The sequence below is a fragment of the Tubulanus polymorphus genome, chromosome 5 (genome assembly GCF_964204645.1).
Source record: "Tubulanus polymorphus chromosome 5, tnTubPoly1.2, whole genome shotgun sequence".
Taxonomy (NCBI): Eukaryota; Metazoa; Nemertea; class Palaeonemertea; order Tubulaniformes; family Tubulanidae; genus Tubulanus; species Tubulanus polymorphus.
In genome coordinates this window covers 16,925,224-16,946,191 of record NC_134029.1, presented here as the reverse complement: position 1 = coordinate 16,946,191, position 20,968 = coordinate 16,925,224, and the positions used below count along the sequence as shown (strand labels likewise).

Here is a 20,968-nt window from a genome sequence, read left to right as displayed (position 1 = left end):
ATAATACTAAACACAAGCGAAAACGGAGTTAAGTTTCTTCGAGGCTATACCGTACTGTCGCCATAGAGAAGAATTGGGCCTTAAAAATTGATGCTGAAGTCAATAATGGTATAAACTTGTGCAATGGCTATAAACGGGTATTAAAATATTGATAGGGGCCAAACAGAGGCAGTCAAAATTTCAGCCAATCAGTGAGCTGGAATTCTAATCATAGACTCACTTGATCAATGCAGTGCAGTACTATTGCCACAATGGCCCAGTTAGCAGGGCACTAAACTTGCATCTAATGGATCAGAAGTTCGAGTCCTGCGTACCTACATACATATTTTGTTTGGTTACAGGTTATTGATAGATTGAACAGTTCTAAGTTGTGGGCCAAAGAAAATCACCAGTGTTTTCCACGGGTATTAGTTTCAATAAAATCAAGTTAACCATCAAAGAATGCCTATTTGTCATAACGTTTACTTATCCGACACAGGTCAACTCCGCGGAAACTGGTGAAGTTCTTTCTTTTTTTCAAAACAAATTTTTACTTTGCCATTAATTGTCAGAATTTATTTTAGATGGTCTGAATGCTTCCTGAATTTTTGATTTTATCTGTCTCTTTAGGAGGTTGTGGCATTCATGCAATTATGTTTTATACGTCTTTATTGTATATACTACAAAATCGTATGTAAAAGATTTTTGACCCAGTTTCAAGAAAAGTATTTGATTTTCTAACCGAGGCTATTCGTGAAACAGGGTCGCGTATTTTTTTCTACTTCACACTATTTTGTAGGAGTCAACTGCAGGCTTCTCTCATATAAGCATGTTTCCATAAAGCTCTACACATTTTATCAGTAGTAAAAAATTTCATTGTCATCCACCTATGTAATCGTCAGTGGTTTAAGATTCAGCCATTTTTTTAAGGCATTTTAAGAAATTTCAGACTTGGTCAGTTCATATGGTCAGTTTGTATACCTGGTATGTGAATCATCATAACATGAAGCACAGTTTTGAATGTCAAGCACATATCAAATAGGGGTGAAAATAGTCACAGTATTAAGAGCCGTCAGAAGTCTGCTCTTGAGTGGATTTTGTTTACACATCAGCTAAAGCCTAGTACGCATAGCGTGAAATAAACCCTACACAAAAAACTGAAACACTTTTCTGGATTGTTACATGACGGTGTGTGCCCGTGAAACATGAAATCGGTTTGTCGATATACAATTTCCATTGGCGCGATAGCTGGTGAACTGAATTATTGAAATATAAGCGCAAATCTTTTTGGTTTATTTCTTGCTGTGTATGCTCGTTTTAAGAATGTTCATTATGGAAACATTGTTTCTGCAGGGGCGGATACAGGGACCACTAATGAGGGTAGCACAACAAAGGCATTAATCCAGGACAAACGAGGTGGTCTTGGCTACCCCCAGAGAATTATATGCCTCGTTTTCTAAAAATATGCCATTTTCTAGTCTACGTTTGGGATTTATAGGGACGACTATTGCGCCCTTTATAATTCATGAAAAAATGTAAAAGGGGTCAAAATTTTCGCGATGGTAGCAAGTGCCTACGGTGCTATCATCTGAATCTGCGCCTGTTGTGGTTTTCACTAATGCCACATACATACCTACTCAAAGCATGACCAACTTCAATTCATGTGCACAGCCATCCTACTATGGTCAGATAGTATTTGGTGAATGATGATAACTTGAAAACTCTCTTCAAGTCAGAGCTGCTCTTGATTTGTTTGTACTTTATGGGTATTATTGATTTACATTTTTAGGTTCACATGTTCGTTCTACTAATGAGGAAGAAGATGACAGTAGTTTAGATAACGATGATGACATAAGTAGTGAAGATGATCGTAAAGAGCCTAAGCTTGATGAGGTAATTAAGTCTTTGACCCATGGCGGTCTAAGGGTACAAAGTGCACTGGTGTAGATGATAGAGAGTGTGGGAATACGAAATTCGATGACCATTTAACCGAAAGTTGCAAAAATTAAATGCAATAATCATAGCTTCTATGCTGTCTGATTTCAAATGATTGCTCCAAGATACTACACTGTATGTCTCTCTAATGATTCCCTAATTCTGCAACCATGACTAAGTAATACTTATTACTGTAAAACTAATCCTGCTCGAGCCATATCAATTTGATCAGGATGGCGCACTGAAAAGAATCATCTGTCATCTTTCCAGCCGATTGAATGTAAGATTTGTACAAGCGGAATGTTTTTATTTCATTTATCGCCTTTTCAGGAGGAAATAGATCCAGCTGAATTTTACAGCAGAACTCCTCAAGATCTACAGATGTACGAGAAATTCTTCCCTGAAATTTTAGAACTTGAGGTGCGACTTATCGATCTTTTATGTTTATCACCATAATTGAACCATATTACGGTAAATGAAATAAATCCCTAATTTCAGGATGACTCGGATGAGGACGAAGATAATCAGGATTATCCAGTAGTCATGCCAACTGGATCTTCATCAGAGAATTCATTCCATACTAAACACCACTGTGCAGTAGTTGGTTCTCAATCAGCAACAGAGATATCAAACAGACAACGTTATAGCGCTCCCACTTTACCTACATTCTATAAAGATTTAGGTACAGTAATTTTTACTGTTAAATCAATGTTTTAGAATGTTTGATCGTTTTTTGCCCACTACATGTATTTTGTCCACTACATGTAGTAACATGTAGTAGGTTTTAAATAATTCTTATTTAAAAAGAGCACGTGTAGGTCAATTTTATCATCTGGTAGATTTATCGTCAAACTGTAACAGGTAATTATTTCGATTTGGCGGGTTCAAAGGTTAAGTGCGACTAGTGCCTGATTGAAGTTTGCAGGCCAATCGTTGCATCCTCGCAAGCGCAATGAGTATCACCCAATATGAGCACATTAAACCTGTCGTTATGAGTGTAAGCATCTCATTTCCAGTCTGGAAAAACTGACCTCAAGAAATTTATCTGAACTAATTTGCATCGAAAAGCTTTCAATATTTTCTTATTTTCAGTGTATTGCGATGACTCCAGCAGAAGACGTCCGTGCAGTGCAAACTCAAACAATATCAGTGATACTGCACTGGCTGGATTGAAAAACAGCCTGGTGATAACATCGTTCAGTTCAAAAACATCTCGTAGCAACGGCATGCAACGCTCTGTCTCCGCAAAACCATCATCAAGTAGCAGTTACCTTGACAACAAACAGAATGCCAAACGTAAAACAACAGGAAAATCATTGAAAGCGTCGGCAGCGCGACGGAAGAATGTAGGTTCAAGCACGAATAAACGATTGGAGGAGAGTTCATCCGTTGATAATACAAGCGATGGAGCTGGAGCGGATGGAACGATGGACGATATCTATAATGATGATGCTAGCGACGATTACAACGATACGATCGAGAATCCTGACAGATTTCTGAATATCGCATCACAGACTAAAAGCGTTGGTCGTTTTAATAAAATATCGTATCCGGATTTGTTCGGTAGCAAACCGCCTCCTTACGCCGAACAACTTATTGATAGGAAATACGGAGTACAGAGGTATCGTATTTATGAAATCAGGAATCGAATTATGTCATGAATTGATTCTTGATCTCGAATGTCGATGAGTCTGAATACTTAAAATTGGCAAAATTTGATTGTACCAGGAATTAACATGTAATTATGTAAAAGCTGGTACTTCCCTCAAAACCCTTTGTGGCTCATGTGCCGTCAACTGGGATTTGATTGAGACGGCTATGGAATGGACCCCGGTCCAAATACATCTGGGCCAAATTCAGTTATCGGAGTTAGTCGACTAGTAAGGGATTCCAGAGCTCCGCCGATCAGAGGAAATCTGCTGTTTTGCCCATGATTTTGTGGATGCGAGATCGATGTAAATTTGATGTAAAAATAAGTGGGAGGGGGGTAGAGTGAGCTCCTCCAATTCGCTATTACAGCATCATTATACTTAGTGATGTTTGCTTCAGAATGATGATGCTCACTTAGTGCCGCTATCATTAGCGCGATCGTTGTTGTAACATTAACATCAAAAAGATCAATCATGGTTCCCACAGAACAGGTAAATTTGGAAAACTTGGGAATTTTAAAGTAACCAGTTACGAAATATTTGGGAATTTTAAAAATTTTCCTCAAATCAGGGAAATATTTGGAAAATTTATTTACATTTCACATATTGCATTTGCCTAGTGCAATTCTATCCAGGGAGAAACACACTAGATAATAGGATGGTTATATCAAAGCTGTGGGTAGTTGGGTGTTGAATGGGTAGTGTAGTGTGATGTGCATTTGTGGCCAGCACACAGATCACAACGATCATAGTAAGTGTAGTTAGTACGTCCAGGGAGACTGAGGCAACATTGAAATGAATTAATAAAAAATTCAGTTTATTTCCAAACCAAATTTTCCCATGCATTTCTTTGAAAGAATCGAATGATTTAGATTTCATCTTTTATTTTCGATCACTATCGTACGAGATACTAATTTTCCATTTAAAGCACGAGCGGGGTGGCTGATCGCATGTGCGATCATTTGAAGGCTTTACGACCATTTCTTTAATTAAATCCTCCAAAAGTTTATGAGTTGAAATATATGAATGACATACCTGGGAAAAAAGCAATATTTCAAAATTTTTCATATATTCAAAGATCCATCTTAACCACTGGAGGTCCCCGGTATGCTGATAAACACATTGAAACACTAGATACACGAATGAACAATGCAAAAATGGTGTCAGAAATTGATTTAATCATGTAAATGTAAAATCGTAGAAAAGGTGCCCAGGTTGGTGGCAGGGTTCTCGCGGTGCTTGAAAAGCTTGAAATGGCTTGAATTTGATAAATGCTATTCAAGCGCTTGAAAATGGTTTGAAAATAGATTGAAAGCTTGAAATAATCATTTTTGACTTGAAATGAAAAAATATGGCTTGAAATGCTTGATTTTGACAAATTTCCTTCTTCGAGAATTTTTTTGATATAATTGCAGACAGAATACGTTCTCGAGTCGTTTCTACGCGTGCATCATGTCTTAGGCATCCATAAAGAAATTAATTTAATTGCATTGAATCACGAGACTCGCATGCACCGCGACGTAGTGAATCTCTCCGGTGTCTAGAGACTAGAAAATATGGGGAAATTTCAGTCATGCATGTCGTTGAGCATTGATGTAAAATAGATGGCATTGAAATCCCACACCAGCCAGGTGTGAGAGCCAGGTTGAAGGCACCGAGGCCTCGTCGAAGTCATTGAACATTACAAATTTCGTATTATTAGGCCATCCCAAAATATCAAAGGTCTGTTTGCCGTAACCCGACCAACCCGACTTCAAAGGTACCGAGTGGAAACTTTTTTCTGGGATTCGTTGAAATAAATTTTATATATGATAAAAATGGCCGACCGACCGACTCACTGTTAATGAATTATTAGCTACGTACGTTTGAAGTCAAGTGTGCATCGTGTGAAAACATTGCTCGACTATGGCCTAGTTAAAGTTTTCCAGGAAACTGGCAGTGTTCCAATAAGCTGCCATTCATTCTTAGTCACTATATTATAGCTGGTAATGTTATAGCGCGCATATATTCAATCTACTGTTTCATTTTGAACACAGAGATGACGCTCAGGACAAAGTTAGTTTTAGAATTTATTCTTGAAATCTTAAATTATTCTTGAAATACAAATTTCCCTTGCACGAAGCAGATTTGGGATATTGTTTCCACTAAAAGTAGTGATAAATTTGTTGTTTTTCTTTGTCCTTAAATTTTGCAAAAAAAACGATTGTACCTACCTACCAACTTATTCCAAACAAACAGACAATTAATTTGGGATGGCCTTATCCAAATATTAATTGATATAAATATCTAAGCTAGCAAATGTTGGAAATCATTGTGATAAACGGTTTTCATCTCTAACAGAGTCCTATCAATGAGGTTCCACTGTAAAATGAATCGAAATTTTACCTCTTTTTTAACATTTTTATATGACCCTCGTCAAGAACCTGTTAAAAATAGGCAAATTGGCAGTGACTATCGAAAATTGCTTCCAACGTGCCTGAAAAAACAGCTTGAAAATGGTAAAAGTCTAGCTTGAAATGGCTTGAATTTCACCTGAGCTTGAGACAATGAACCCTGGGTGGGTTCCAGTAGACTATTTGACGCTGTTTTGTTTTTGAGAGCCACGAATGCTGATACAGCGAGTGTAGTGTACACGTGTGGATTGTGTTTACAAACAGAATGGGGGGGCATGTGCACTGCCAACGAGATGGTGGAAAAATTGCTTCCCAGGCAACCATTGCGGTCAAACATCGTCGTAAACATGCAATTGTTTATCGGAACTTTATAGCAGATGAATTATGAATATGTACAAAAAATCATGTATGATATTTGGAATTTATTGCCAGTTTCAATGTTGCGCCATTCTTGCAAGATTTTCAACAACATATAAGTAACATGTGTTAAATCATGACTACCTACCACCCCTCATTATTGTTCCAAAACCAAACGTTCTGCACTGACTACAATTTAGTGATATGATTTTAGAAATGGCCATAATTTTAACTCAAGTTGTATATCATTATTATCTTTCAATTGAGATTGCTATAATGTTTTTAGCCCACTTGGGACTTTAGTCCCAGCGTTCGTCCATCCGTCCGTAGACGGAATCCAGTTATTTTGGGAAGTTTTGAAGACGCTTAAGGTAATGTCTTGATAATTGGTTTATACATGTATCTACCCTAGACATATCTTCAGCCCAAAACTGGCCCTGTCAGATTCAAGATTGTCAGATTCAAGATGGCCGACTGGCAGCCATTGTTGTTTGCCAAAATCAGCACTTTTTACACATTTTCAAAGTTATTCGAGGGAAATCTTTTCTCGAAGAATCTTTTTTCAATTACCTTGATCAAAGAGAAAAATTGGGTCGATCGGATTAAAGATGGCTGTCCTTTGACCTTTTTTGTGCCCAAAAGTGTCAATTGTGGCCTGAATTCGGAGTCCTGTAGCTTCCTAATGGTTTGCCATTTTTCATTGCAATTTGTGATGGGTGTTCTTTAGAAAATGATCTTCTTTTATACCCAAGACAGGTTATACGATCAAGCAATTATGATGCAATTGGCTGCCATCTTGGTGATATCAGTACTCATTCGTAGGTGGAAGAAAGTTTTCCACATTATATTGATACTCAAGCATATTTTGTTGCCACAATCAACTGGGAAGTTGTAGCTCATGGTCTATGATGGTGGTGAGTTTCAAGGTCATTGGTTTTTGCATATGGCCACCAGGAGGCATTGAACAATGCAATAACACCTGGAGGCATTGAACAATGCAATAACTTAGTATTTCTATGTTATTTTTGTACCTATGCATATTTTGTTACCACAATCAATTGGAAGGTTGTAGCTCATGACATGCTCTATTGTTGTGGTGAGTTTCAAGGACATTAGTTATTCTCTATGGTCACTAGGGGGCGTTGAATAGTAGAATAAATTAGTATTTCCTTATTATATTGGTACCTAGGCATATTTTGTTACCATGATCAATTGCAAAATTGTAGCTCATGACATGTTCTGTGATTATGATGAGATTTAAGGTCATTGGGCTTCGCATATGGTCACCAGGGTGTGTTGAATAGTAGAGTAACTTAAAATTTCCATACATATTGGTATCTAGGCATATTTTGTTACCACAATCAATTACAAAATTGTAGCTGCTGACATGTTTTATGATTGTAGTGAGTTTCAAGGTCATTGGATTTTTTCAAGGTCATTGGATGGGGCGTTGAATATTGAAATTTTTAGATTGTTGAGCATCTGAAACCACTTCCCAAGTGGGCATGGTGTACCTGGACCCCTAGTTGTAAATGACCGTTAAGGCTTCATGTTTCATCTGCAATTCACTGCAAATAGTTATGTAACTACGCAAATGTGTATGTTTTTAACCACTGTACACTCAATCAGGACAGTTCGTGACGAGCTTCACTGCAGCATTATCTTTATTAACATCGCTATATCACATCATCTAGTTATATTGTGCCTTGAAATCCTAACAGCTCAAATTGTATTGAAATTCATGTACAATTTCTATCATTGAAACTTCAAATGTTTGGTGGCCATGTTTGCTGCATAAATCCCACGCTGTGGGGCAACCGCACGGAATGGGGCCAATACGTCCAGGGATTTCCCTTGAGAATCACCTTTATCAACCAGTCACCACTAAAATGTTGAATGTAGCATGATAGTATCTGTTAATTTTCATTTGGGAAAATTGAAAATAACCCATGAATACTTGGGAAAAACCTGCAAATTTTTGATATATGTAACTGTGGGAACCATCAATTAGCGCACTCTAGAAGGCATGGTTGTTTGAAAGTGGAGAGTAGAGGCATACGGTTAAAAACATACATGTGTGTTTAGATAGGCAACCAGTCTAGACTCAGAATTCGACAGGCAACCAGTCCATTAGCTGATAGCACAGTCATTCTCCACTATTCTTCCATTTACTCTATTTCACGGAATTTACTGGATTATCCGGATTGATATCCGGACGTAATATTAGAGTTCTTATTCAACATTGATGGGATTCTAACCATCTCTCTTTCCGACTCGCGAGACTAGCGCGATAATCGAGATGGCGGCCCCATGGTGTGACACGTTAGATTAAAAAGCCACTATCGGATGGAAAAAAATCTAGAAGCTTCGAGGGGGACACCCCCTCCAGCTCTCCAGGGGTGCTGTGATACTGTTTTGTTCAATTTACTTCTAATCTTTTTGTAACATTGGATATTTCCTCGGGTTTGCTGAAGGCCCTCTGCGATCCCTGACTAGTGGTCGGAACTGATAACTAATAGCGCACTATAGGTTCAGTCATAATGCATTTCACAGTATCGGCCATCTTGAAACTAGGTACGCACTAAGGTAACTGTACTCAATCCTATGGTCGACCATTTCTCGACTATAGTTCTGACTAACTGACATTCGGATTCATTTAAGTTTGACTAGTCGACTAAACCCGATAATCGAAGTTCACCCTGGCTGGAACTGGCTGAGTAAGGAGGGTAATGGCTAGGGACGTTATTCGTTAACTGTGTGTAATATCCACCACCATAGAATAAAGTGCCTAGTTAAAAGCATTAAAATGACTCTCCCGATATCTATTTCATTACAGAGTGAAGATATTTGAAGATATAGATCGAATGATCAATCCTGAACATATAATAGACAAAGTGGTGTATGATTTGGATTCAGTAGTTAAATCGGCTGGAGATATGTACAATACAAACTTCTCCAATCTATCTAATCGGGATGAGCAGCGTCTCGGTCGATCCAATGATTATTCCACCAGTCTGAAATTCAATTCACAGTTTGAAAGTGGGAATTTACGTAAAGTTATACAAGTATGTATGTTTGTGGCTGAATTTAGAATTGATATATGCCACTTTAGTTCATTATTGAAAAGGAACGCTTCGGGAGTTTTTAAGTGCGTTCCCATTTGATTTCTTCGCTATAATGACCGAGAATGGCAAATTTTGTAAACCGTCCCTAGAGGCCCAGTTGCGCAGTCTTGAGTTAAGTCCAAAAATGATCTTTAGTTCTAAAACTGGTCATAAGTTGTTAGATTGTCTATTGTACCAGTTCTAAGATGGTCTCAAATCCAATTGTGCAACTGGCCCTGATATCGACCTGTCCACGAGAGATCACTGCCACCACAAATCCTACCATGATTTTGTAGTTTGTCTAAGAAAACTGAAACCGAAAGATATTTTTCATCGAGCACCTTATACTTTCTGTGTATTTTCTAGGTACGAGCGATGGAATACGATTTGATATTATCGCCAGATATAAACACAAATCATCACCATCAATGGTTTTATTTTGAAGTCAGTAATATGGAGGCTGGTGTTAAATATAGGTTTAATATTGTCAACTGTGAAAAACCAAACAGTCAATTCAATTTCGGTCAGTGTACTTTAAAATGAAAGTTTTTTGCCCACTTGGGGCTGAAGTCCCATTGGGTTATTGCATGATTATTATTATTAAATGGTTATTTCATGGCTTCTTCCCACCTGTCTGTGCGTCTGCCAGTGCTTCATCTAGCCAAAAATAGAAGGGCTGTCCGCCCCGCCCCCGAAAATAGCCGCCCTTGTGCCCTTCAGATGTGTCCCATGCTCGCCCTTGTGCCCTCATCACTTGCCGTATGTCTGCCATCCTGCCCTTGTCAGTCACGAGTAACGAGTCAGGGCTTTCAAAATAAGCCGACGCATCCGACTGTTAGTAAATTTCCTGCGACGGCTATGAAATATCTCTATGATATCAACGATAGTAGCTCATGTGATCAGTGGTTATATTTAAATGTTCTGCAGTCAGTGTGCATCGTGTGAAAACGTGCCTCAGACGCGTGGCCTAGTTTAAGTTTCCAGGAAATTGGCTGACTTCCAAACTACTGCCAATCATTCTAGCAACTGCCGTTGTAAAGCTGGTAGTTTATATATTCGATGGATTGTTTCGTTTTGAACACATCGTGATGCTCTGGATCTTTTTATCTCGACTATTAGACAAATTTTATATATACAAGGTGAAAAACTTTGTTCGGTGAACTCACCGAGAGACTCGCACAGACAATTAGTTTGAGTAGCCTAATAGCAATAATGTGTTCTTAAGCTGGCTGCTTACCAATTATCAACAGTTATTGCCAATCTACACTATCAATTTAAATCAATTAATTTGATATTTCTAAGATTAAAAATATGCAATTTCATATAGGCCTATACACTATTGCTGGCTCTTTTTCGCTGTATTTGCTACTTGAGATTGCTTTTTTCTGCAATTTTTTTGTCTGCAACTGGTTTTCCAAATCATTTTGAAAGCCCTATCTAGATTAACTTTTGTTCATTGACAGGCATAGGTGTAAGGATGTACTGTGGTCAAGTGTGTCACTCATGGCAAAATCAGAGTTAAACATAGTTTCTAGTCCTCAATCGTAGTAAGGGGTACCTCTATTCTATGCAATAGGGAACATTGCAGTTTGCCCCTAAAACAGATGTGAGGGCGTTATTATGTGCCCTTGCTCCGATGGAATCACACACAAAAATGCCCTTATTTGAAATCAGCACCCTGCCCTTTTTTAATGCTAGATGAAGCACTGGTCTGGACCCCTAATTACACTTCTATTGACCGGGCCTTGGGACAGTTTCGATTGGTCTTGAGATTCTTGTTGGGTAAATGTACATTTCGACCAGATGTAATTTGCACTACCTATTCCTGAGCATTTCAGTAAACCTGGTGCAAAGCAGGTAGTTGTTCGTAATTCAGAATGCTTAACAAAAAACGTTCCACGACTTTGTCATACAAATTTTTGGAATATTGGGTGTCCGGCTTCCGCATGACCCTTATTTTTTGGTTTGTCAGTTTGTCTGCACGTGCATGTCTGTCTTTCAGGTACTTTGCTTTGTTAAATGTAGGGGTACAATGTAAGTATGTGGGTCTAGTTGTGCAGTGTAAGGAATGGGCCCAATGAGCCATCTAGTGGCAGAACTAGACACTAAAGATTCTCATTTTCAGCGACATGACCTTGAAGATGACCTCATAACTCAGAAACTTGGTCGAAAATCAAAGATTTGTCTGGGCAAAATTAAGCGATTGGCCCTAGGTAAAACATATCTAAAATGCAATGGGAACTAAGGCATGGTAATTTCGGAGATAGATTAGGAGCCTGAGCCCGGGTCTCTGTGTCTGTCTTACTGCTACTTAGCTTCGAACATGGTCGATTTTGATGAAACTTGGGTACAATGCTATTATGGGGGTCTAGTTGTGCAGCACAAAAAATAGGCCTAGTGCATCGCCTAGTGGCAGAACAAGGCACTGAATCGCGGGTTTGACGATGACATGACCTTGAAGATGACCTCGAAAAGTTGTTTTGACAAAATTTAGCTATTGGCCCTAGGTAGAACATATCCAAAATGCTATGGGAACTAATGCATGGTAATTTCGAAGTTAAACGTTTGAGCCTGAGCCCGAGAACCGTTGATGCCTTGTAGCTTGTTATTTGTTCAACAGTGCTGGTACAGTTTGTTCCATACATTGTAGTTCATGATTAACTGATAAAGCCTCTTCCAGTTGTTATGACCTGAAATGTTATATTCTGAATTCTTTTTGTAATAATTTCAGGGATGCAACCAGTGATCTATTCTGTTGTGGAAGCAGTTGCCGGTCGACCATACTGGAAACGGTTCGGTACAGAGATTTGCTACTACAAAAATCATTTCATTCGTAGTTCTCAGACAACTGGCGGAGTGTCCGGTAAAACATACTATACTACAACATTTACAGTGAAGTTTAAACATGAGAAGGATGTTTGTTACATAGCTTATCATTATCCGTACACGTACTCCATGTTGCAGGTATGTCCTTAGCTGTACTTCTCTTCCATTTCAGTTCATGCCTAGTGTTTTTAACTATTAGAAATAAGAAGATGTCTCATTTGTTACTGCAAAAAACTGTATTCATTTATCCGATGTCTTAAACACCGGCCAACCATAGGCTGAGCCTATTGCTATACAAATGGAACGAATTTGAATGATTAAAATAAAGCCTGTCCCTGTTCCGCAGGCAGTCATTTCTGAAGTATAGCCTTCTTAAAAGTTAGTGATCGCTACATATTTATTTTCTTTAATATTTTTATCGGCCGAGGGATGTTGCTCTAGCACTGGGCCATGGTTGCTCAAAAGTTGGGTCAAATTGCTAGTAAATGATCAATATATACCATTACAGTGAAGTTTTAACAGATGCCATGTTGACCTTCTGAGCCACTGCCCCTTGGGTCAGTTGGGCAAAGCCTGGAATAAATCAACCATTGCATAAATACCATGGTTACAATGCAATTTTTATTGTTAATATAGTCTCCTAAATTGAGTGGGTCTTGTTTTAATGTATATTTTAAGGCTGATCTAGATCATTGGGAGAATTCACATGATAGTTCACAGTTTCTGTTCAGAAGACAAAAACTAACTCAAACACTCAGCGGTAATCCAGTACCTGTTCTCACTATTACCTCTCATTCCAAAGATATCGCTGACAGTAAGTTCATTTACAATCACCTCTCAAACTTAGTTATGAATAAGAGAACACTTTTAATTTTGATTTTGTTTCCTGTCATTGTAGAAAACCGTCCATATATATTCTTAACGTCCAGAGTTCACCCAGGAGAAAGCAATGCCAGTTGGGTCATGAAAGGTACTTTTCTTGATATAGAAATGCAGTAAAACTGAAGTGAGAAAAATTAAGAAATCTGACGGATTTCTTTATCTCTCCAAGTCAGAAGCTAGATAAGTCGGACAAAACCTTTCACCCTCAAAAGTTTGAAATAAGTAAAATATTAGTGTTACATACTTTTTTGCGAACTGTAGGTTAGCCTATGCAAACGGTCTGATGAAGCAGTTTTCATTGAAAATTTTGTACGGGTGTGTCAACAAGGCACAAACATTGGCTATTGAACCAATAGTGTTGATTTTTGGTGTCATGGTTTGGCTTAATGAGTTCTCGAGCCCACAAAAATTTCATAGTGATCGAGTTATTTTTAGGGGACTTATTCTTGAAAAACACACAAAAACCTGCTTTTTGCAATAAGTAATGGCACGTTTTTAGCCCACTTGGGACTTTAGTCCCAGCGGGCTATTGCGTTCACTTTTCGTCCATCATCCGTCTGTCCGTCCGTCGATAGAATCCAGTTATTTTGGGAAGTTTTGAAGACGCTTCAATGTAATGTCTTGATATTTGGGTTACACATGTATCTACCCTAGACACATCTTCAGCCCAAAAACTGGCCCTGTCAGAATCAAGATGGCCGACTGGCAGCCATGTGTTTGTATTTTTTGACATTTGTCGATGGATGGATTCTGACTTGAAATTGCGGTCAATCTAATACTGCGTCGCTAGTACATTTGTATGTACGCACTTCAGCAGTCAGCCGCGTGTGTGCGAATATAGGTCAGAGAGTATATGGCTGTGTGTGTTAGTAATCACCTGAGCGAGTCTATATATAGGCTGTGATAGTGTACACAGCACTCTCACACATCCGCAGGCGCATATATTATCAGCCTCAAACATCTTCAATCCAAATTAGTTGATATTTAGTATAATATTTTTGACAATATATGCACTCAATGATTTAATGGTGAGCCACAGGGCCATTGGACCTTTATTTTGTTTCTCAATCAAAAGGAGGGCAATGGTCGACCTGTAGTCTGAATACCAGTCATTGTTACAGGTTCCCTACAACGTCTGATGCTTAACTGTCATATAGAGTTTAACTCCTGTTTATTGCAATGCAACAACTGATTTTAGTGTGAAATCAAACCTTTGTACTCAATGATTGTGTTTTTCTAAATCGCTAACCGGAGAATTTTTTGATTTGATTTGAATTGAATTTATTGCCACAATCGGGATTTTCCATACAGGCTGAATTGATAAAATGTGAAAATTCAATGGAAGCCATTGTTGTTTCCAAAATCAGCACTTTTTATACAATTTTGAAGTTTTCAAGGGAAATTTTGAAGACGCTTGGATCGCTTACCTTGATCTTTTGAATATATTTGAATCCCCCAAGGGTCCATCAGCTTAAGAAAAATTGGGTCGATTGGACTCAAGATGGCTGTTCTATGACCTTTTAATGCCCAAAAATGTTAATTTTGGCCCGAATTCCGAGTCCTGTAGCGTCCTACTGGTTTGCCTTTTCTCATTGCAATTTATGATGGGTATTCTTTGGAGAGGGATGTTTTACACCTGAGACAGGTATTTTTGATCAGTTAATAACGACACAATTGGCGGCCATCTTGGTGTCATCAGTACTCATTCGGAGGTGGGAAAAAGTTTTCCACATTATATTGATACCTAAGCATATTTTGTTAACACTGTCAATTGGAAAGTTGTAGCTCATAAAGTGTTATATGATTTTGGTGAGTTTTAAGGTCATTGGTTTTTGTATATGGCCACCAGGGGGCATTGATTAATACAATAACTTAGTGTTTCTATATTATATTTGTACCTAGGCATATTTTGTTACCATGATCGATTGCCAAGTTGTAGCTCATGACATCGGCTATGATTGTGGTGAGTTTTTAGGACATTGGATATTCTATATGGTCACCAGGGGGCGTTGAATAGTCGAATAACTTCTGCCGTATTTCCTTACTATATTGGTACCTAGGTATATTTTGTTACCATGATCAATTGCAAAGTTGAAGTTCATAACATGTTCTATGATTGTGGTGAGTTTCAAGGTCATTGGTTTTTGTATATGGTCACCTGGGGGCATTGAATATTAAAATCGTTAGATTGTTGAGCATTTGAAACCACTTCCCAAGTGGGCATGGTTTCCCTGGACCCCTAGTTTTTAAAAAGGACGCTCATCAACTGTGCGACTCGTTGCAACTGGTGTTGCTGCCAGTCACAAGAGCGTGTAGGTTGACACGTCTTAGTAACACAATCGTTGCTGGCGGTCATGGAGAATTGCATTGTGATGAGTTTCAAGGCCTCGGGTTCAAGGCTAACCTATGCCCACTTTCAATGATAATGGGTATGGCTTTATTATACTACAACACTGTATGATAGGTCCCAACACCCCGCCATGATTCTGTCTGTCCTTTCTCAAAGTACAGGAACATCGTACACTATGTCTTATGCAATACACAATAAGCAACTAGGAAGCATCATACACTCTGTGTAAACTTCGAACCAACATCAGATATGCCGACTGCCTAAATCTGGCCACTTAGCCATTTGTTCCTTGAGATTTGGATAATAGATAATTTGAATACAGATATTATTATCCAATTTAAGACTTTTGAAAAACTTCAATTCTGGGGGAGATGATTGTATTTTGTTAAAATGATATTATAAATGGATCTTTTGGGGTCCATTTGTTTTGTAAACACGATCATATTTGTACGTCTCTTCATCACCAAACATTTTTTTGAATTAGAAAGCCAGCGTCTAATTATTAAAAAGGGTTCTCATTTTCACTGCTATCAATTATCCCTATGTATTTAATTAACCCATTAAATCTCTTGCATAATTTGATAAATGCCGGGTATTAAGTTATTTGTGTTTTTGATGTTTAGGTACAATTCAGCATTTATTAAGTGATCGTCCATCCGCACAAAGTCTACGGGATATGTATGTGTTTAAGATAGTACCGATGTTAAACCCAGATGGTGTCATCAATGGAAAGTAAATATCACTGCTTATAGAAGTTGAGTTAAACTGTATTAGAACAAATTCGCAATTTCCAGTTGCTTCAATAGTTCTAAATTATGATGGCTATTTTCATTAAACTCTGCTCCACGAGTCAGTTGTTTAATACAGAACATGATGATATGGAAATAAAAGACTTACAACAAAGAATAAGAAGAGACTGAAATGTTCTTGAGCTAATATTCATTCAATGGTTTGACTATATCCTTATTGTCATTTTCAGCAATACCTAAACATCAAATAGATATTAGCTCAAAGAAACATTTCAGACCCTTTTTAATTTGAGTGTTGTATTTTATATCATTTTAGATCTTATATCACGGAAAAAGTGTTTCATCAATGATTAGCCAATTGTGAATCTTTAGACAAGATGCATAATAGGTTTTCAATGCTTTCAATCTAATCATGATTTGTGTTTGTTAATTAGTCATCGGACGTCATTGACAGCAGAAGATTTGAACCGACGTTGGCTACAGCCATGTCCCACACTACATCCTACTATTTATCATACTAAAGGATTAATGCAACATATGACTGTGACTGGAAAAGCACCGCTCGTAAGTTACCTTAATTGCTAGGGTAACTTCTACTGAAATTTTACCATTTGTCCATATAAGCCTCAATTCTTTTGATTGCTTATTACCATCGAAATAAAATTTTCCTGTTTCTGTTCGTTAAAAGTCTTCATCGACTAGATGCAACTATGGATGATAATTCTTGCCTATTTTCTAGTATTTTTGTTGCATTATTTTACTGATTTGTTTTTTAGGTGTACTGCGACTATCACGGTCATTCTCGTAAGAAGAATGTATTTCTGTATGGGTGTAGTCCATTTCAGTCATGGCTTCCTGAAGATAGTGATAATCCAACTTATCTAGGACCAAAACTCGAGGACCAGTCTTACAAGGTACGACAGATATAAAACACGATGGAAGTTTTTTAAAAGTTTTACTACACAAATGGAGCGAATTTAAATGACATGGTTTCCGGAACTAAGGCCCTTTGACTGTGCAACTAAGCATGTAGTCATACAAATCATTCATTAAAGCATTATCCATTCTCCAAATCCTACGAAGCTGAATTTTGAAAAAGGGCCTCGATAAAATTTATATGAGATTTTTTGCGAATATCTGATCGCAAAAATATTGGTTTTGAAAAGCCAATCAGAAAGCAAAGACACCTCTATGATTGGCTTAGCCGCAGAAATCAGCAGGTGTTCACGTGAACCCGCGGGATCGTCTACCGTTTTACTTCCGGGTTTTGTTTTAAGATTCAAAATTGTATTTCAAAATCGATTTCTGTGAAATATTTAGTTGATTTGGTTTTTGGGAGGAATATTCTTATGTGCACTACAGAAAATATCATTGACAATTATGCTAAGTCCGGGAAAATAGCTTTTTCTCAAATTGGATAGATGACCTTGATATGCTAATTAGCCATGTGCTCAAACTGCAAATTCAATTAAATTTTATTCTGCAAAAAGGATCAAATCCAATTAAATTTTACTTTATTGAACAAATAAAACATCAAATCCAATTCACTTTTGTTTTATTGAGCAAATTTCAGAAAATTCAATTCTATTCAACATTCAAATAAATAAGACCAAGTGAAAACATTTATCTGAGGTATTTGTTCCTGCCAGCTCCAGTCGCTGTCTGTGTTACTTAAGAAAACACGATTGTATTGTGTAAATTATAGGTATTGACTCTGATGAGCTAGGACTGGGAGGGAGTGTATTTTGACAAATATAACCCACAGAATGCATCATTTGCCATTTTATGAAAAGCTGACTGGCTGGCTGCAGTGCCTCTTGGGGCTCTTGTTTATCATAACCACCAAAACACGATTTTAAATAAGGAAAATACAAATCATGGAAAGAAACAGCCAAAAGTTAACATACAGTCATACCTCGACTGCCCCTCACATACCGCCACAGCCAATGTAATCTCCTAGTACAATCCTATACAAATGTTTTACAATATTTCCCGATTTACTGCCATCGTAAAGTTGAGTAACTCGATCTTTAATAATATTACGATATGCCACCTTAACTATTCCGATTACCTCGTTCATCGATCCGATGACCACCTCACTTTGTTGTAAGTCTAGCCCTCCACTAAGGTACTGTAATTAAAACTATTTCATTAGATGGCACCAACACCGAAAAAAATTGAATTAACGGTAAAAGAAAAACAGGAGGAATAAAGATTGATCGCAATAGAAAATAGCTGACCATTATTTTCCATACAATGGAATAAGACAGTAATTTACGGCGATATTTGCATTAAAGAGCATATGCCATCAAAATAGAATATTGTGTAAGATTCATTTTCATATGTGATGTATTCACAAATATCAAATATGGAACTGGTTTGAATTTCAGTTCAGCCATTACTGAGAAATATGACTTTTAAATTGGCAATTTCAGCATGTGCTCACTGTTATTGTTTATCTTAGCAGGTGCGTGTTTCTGACGTCATCTCTGACAAACGCTCGCGGCTTTCAGTCATTTCACTAGACATTTCATGCGATATTTTATTGTTTTGGGAGTGATTTGAATTAATAAACTCTTACCATTGTATAGTGTTGCTACCGTTGTATATGACATGATAATCGTATATCAGTGAGTAGCGCTGTAGGTCAATGAATACGGTGAACAAATGGTGTTTATTTTATTGATTATACATAGGCTACGCGTAAGAGCACGCACACGTGCTTGTGTTGATTGTCATAGTTAACATCATAAATAGCGCCACCCGTGGGTTGAATATGAACTATACACACGGAGTGAAGGATAAATAGATGACTATTCCGCTAACTATTATGGCTAATTCATGCTCCTTTTTTCAATCAGTAACATCTCAGGTTGTTATATGTATACTAAAGTTTCTTCTGGTTAAGGAATCGCGGAAAGTACAATTTTGATGGCATTTGCCCTTTAAAGGCGGCGTACAGTGGCATGTCTATTTACGAATGGATCTGCAGAGCGATTGGTATCGTCGTATGAACAATCAATGTTGCATGTGATGTGATTCCTATGCTAGCCTACGATGTTTTCCTGATGATGTTTCCCGATGATTATTATGTAAAAAGCATTTGATTAGGTACTACATCAGCGATTTCTTAAAAAAGCTTTTAGGAATCGGTATCAATGATGGGTCGCTTAAATTGGCTCAGCAGTTTTCTCCAATCAAAAACAGGTGGCCGAAATCAACGTAAGGACGAAGTTAATTTCCAAAACGACCTAATCAAGTTGTGTCCCATACATGGTCAGAAACATGTAAGATAAGCTTCAACCTGAAAAGGCATAATATGGATATTAGATACAAATAAAACCCAAGTTCATTTTCTACCTATTGTGTTCGAGTGTGAAGATTATTTTGTTTGAATGAAGATAATTCATTATGATGAAAAGACTATTTCGTTCCACGAAAATCTTTTTCTTTGGAATGAAAAACGCTTTGATGGATCAATATACTTGTTCGAATGAAAAACTTTCGAAAAAACGAAAAAAATGTTCTGACAAGAAAATTCTGTTCGATCGAACAATATACTGTTTATCTGAATGAAAAACTTTTCGTCCTAATAAAAAACGTGTTCGAATAAAAAGCTGTTAACGTTTGAACGAAAAACCTTTTGTTCCGACCAAAAAAATATGTTGAGCAAAAACACTTTTGAACAAATTTTACCACAAAAAGTTTTGTTCGAACGAAATCAATTTTGTTGGATCGATGAAAATATTTTTGATTCGAATGGAAAACTTTTTGTTCTGACAAAAACTTTGTTGAAATAAAAAGCTACCGTAAAAACCGATGTATAAGTCTACGTGGCGTATAAGTCGAGGTCGATTTTTAGACCTACATTTCATGATTTTAACATATATCCGGCTTATAAGTCGAGTCACTTCTCTTAGAAGAATAATTACTTGTATCATTATATTGAATAGTTTGTTTTGATAACGATGTGCGCCTTCACGCACGCCGCCGCGCGTCAGCCTGATTGCTGCAGTGCGTTAATCAATAGACTGTTACACTCACACTCGGGTATAATACACTACCATACAGTGATACAGTAGTGTGAGTCACACACTATATATAGCCTAATGTATTAAGCGCTGCTATGAGCGCCCATATATGAATACATCATTTTAAATGAAGCTGTGTCAAAATGAAAGAAGTTTTTTTTCATTAAATAAATTTATTTAATGAATAATTATTCAAACTGTTATAGCAGTGAGAAGATGAACACTGTCTTTTTTGTCTGGTAGAATCAATATTTCTTGTGACCTGAAAATACTTAGTTGAAAATTGTACTCGGCGTATAAGTCGAGGTCAATAATTAAGTGGTAAAATCAAGGGTTAAAAACTCGACTTAACGCCGGTTTTTACGGTATGTTATTGTTAGAAGGAAAAACTTTTTGTCCTGACAAAAAAATAGGTGAGTGAAAACAATTTTGTTCGAATAATAGTTCGAATGAAAACGATTGTTCGATTGAACATTTTCGAATTTCTGAAAAAGTTTTGTTCAAACGAAAAAACGATCGGATAAAACATTTTTGGTTCGAACGAAAAACTTTTTGTTCAAAAAAGTTTGTTCCAACGACAAGATGTTCGTAGACGAAAATAGATCCTATCATTTGGGGCTATGTAGTAACTTAAGTCATCAGTAATTAATATAATATAAGTTTCATTAGTAATGAACAAGACTCAAATGAAAACTCTTGTTTATAAGGATGCC

At 37.3% G+C, this 20,968-nt stretch overlaps 1 protein-coding gene across 2 annotated transcripts in view; it reads left to right on the top strand.

The window, feature by feature from the left end:
* The window catches only part of LOC141905206 (cytosolic carboxypeptidase 1-like), a 39,481-nt gene that overhangs the window by 13,517 nt on the left and 4,996 nt on the right, over positions 1-20,968 (top strand). Inside the window, exons 10-21 of one of the 2 annotated variants that reach the window (XM_074794011.1) lie at positions 1,769-1,872; positions 2,245-2,334; positions 2,413-2,596; positions 3,007-3,535; positions 9,150-9,378; positions 9,784-9,940; positions 12,149-12,381; positions 12,922-13,057; positions 13,142-13,213; positions 16,099-16,207; positions 16,659-16,788; positions 17,001-17,138. In XM_074794011.1, coding sequence (XP_074650112.1) covers positions 1,769-1,872; positions 2,245-2,334; positions 2,413-2,596; positions 3,007-3,535; positions 9,150-9,378; positions 9,784-9,940; positions 12,149-12,381; positions 12,922-13,057; positions 13,142-13,213; positions 16,099-16,207; positions 16,659-16,788; positions 17,001-17,138 — 2,111 coding nt within the window. Of the gene's footprint in view, positions 1-1,768; positions 1,873-2,244; positions 2,335-2,412; positions 2,597-3,006; positions 3,536-9,149; positions 9,379-9,783; positions 9,941-12,148; positions 12,382-12,921; positions 13,214-16,098; positions 16,208-16,658; positions 16,789-17,000; positions 17,139-20,968 lie in introns of both variants that reach the window. The other variant, XM_074794010.1, reaches the window with a different exon arrangement.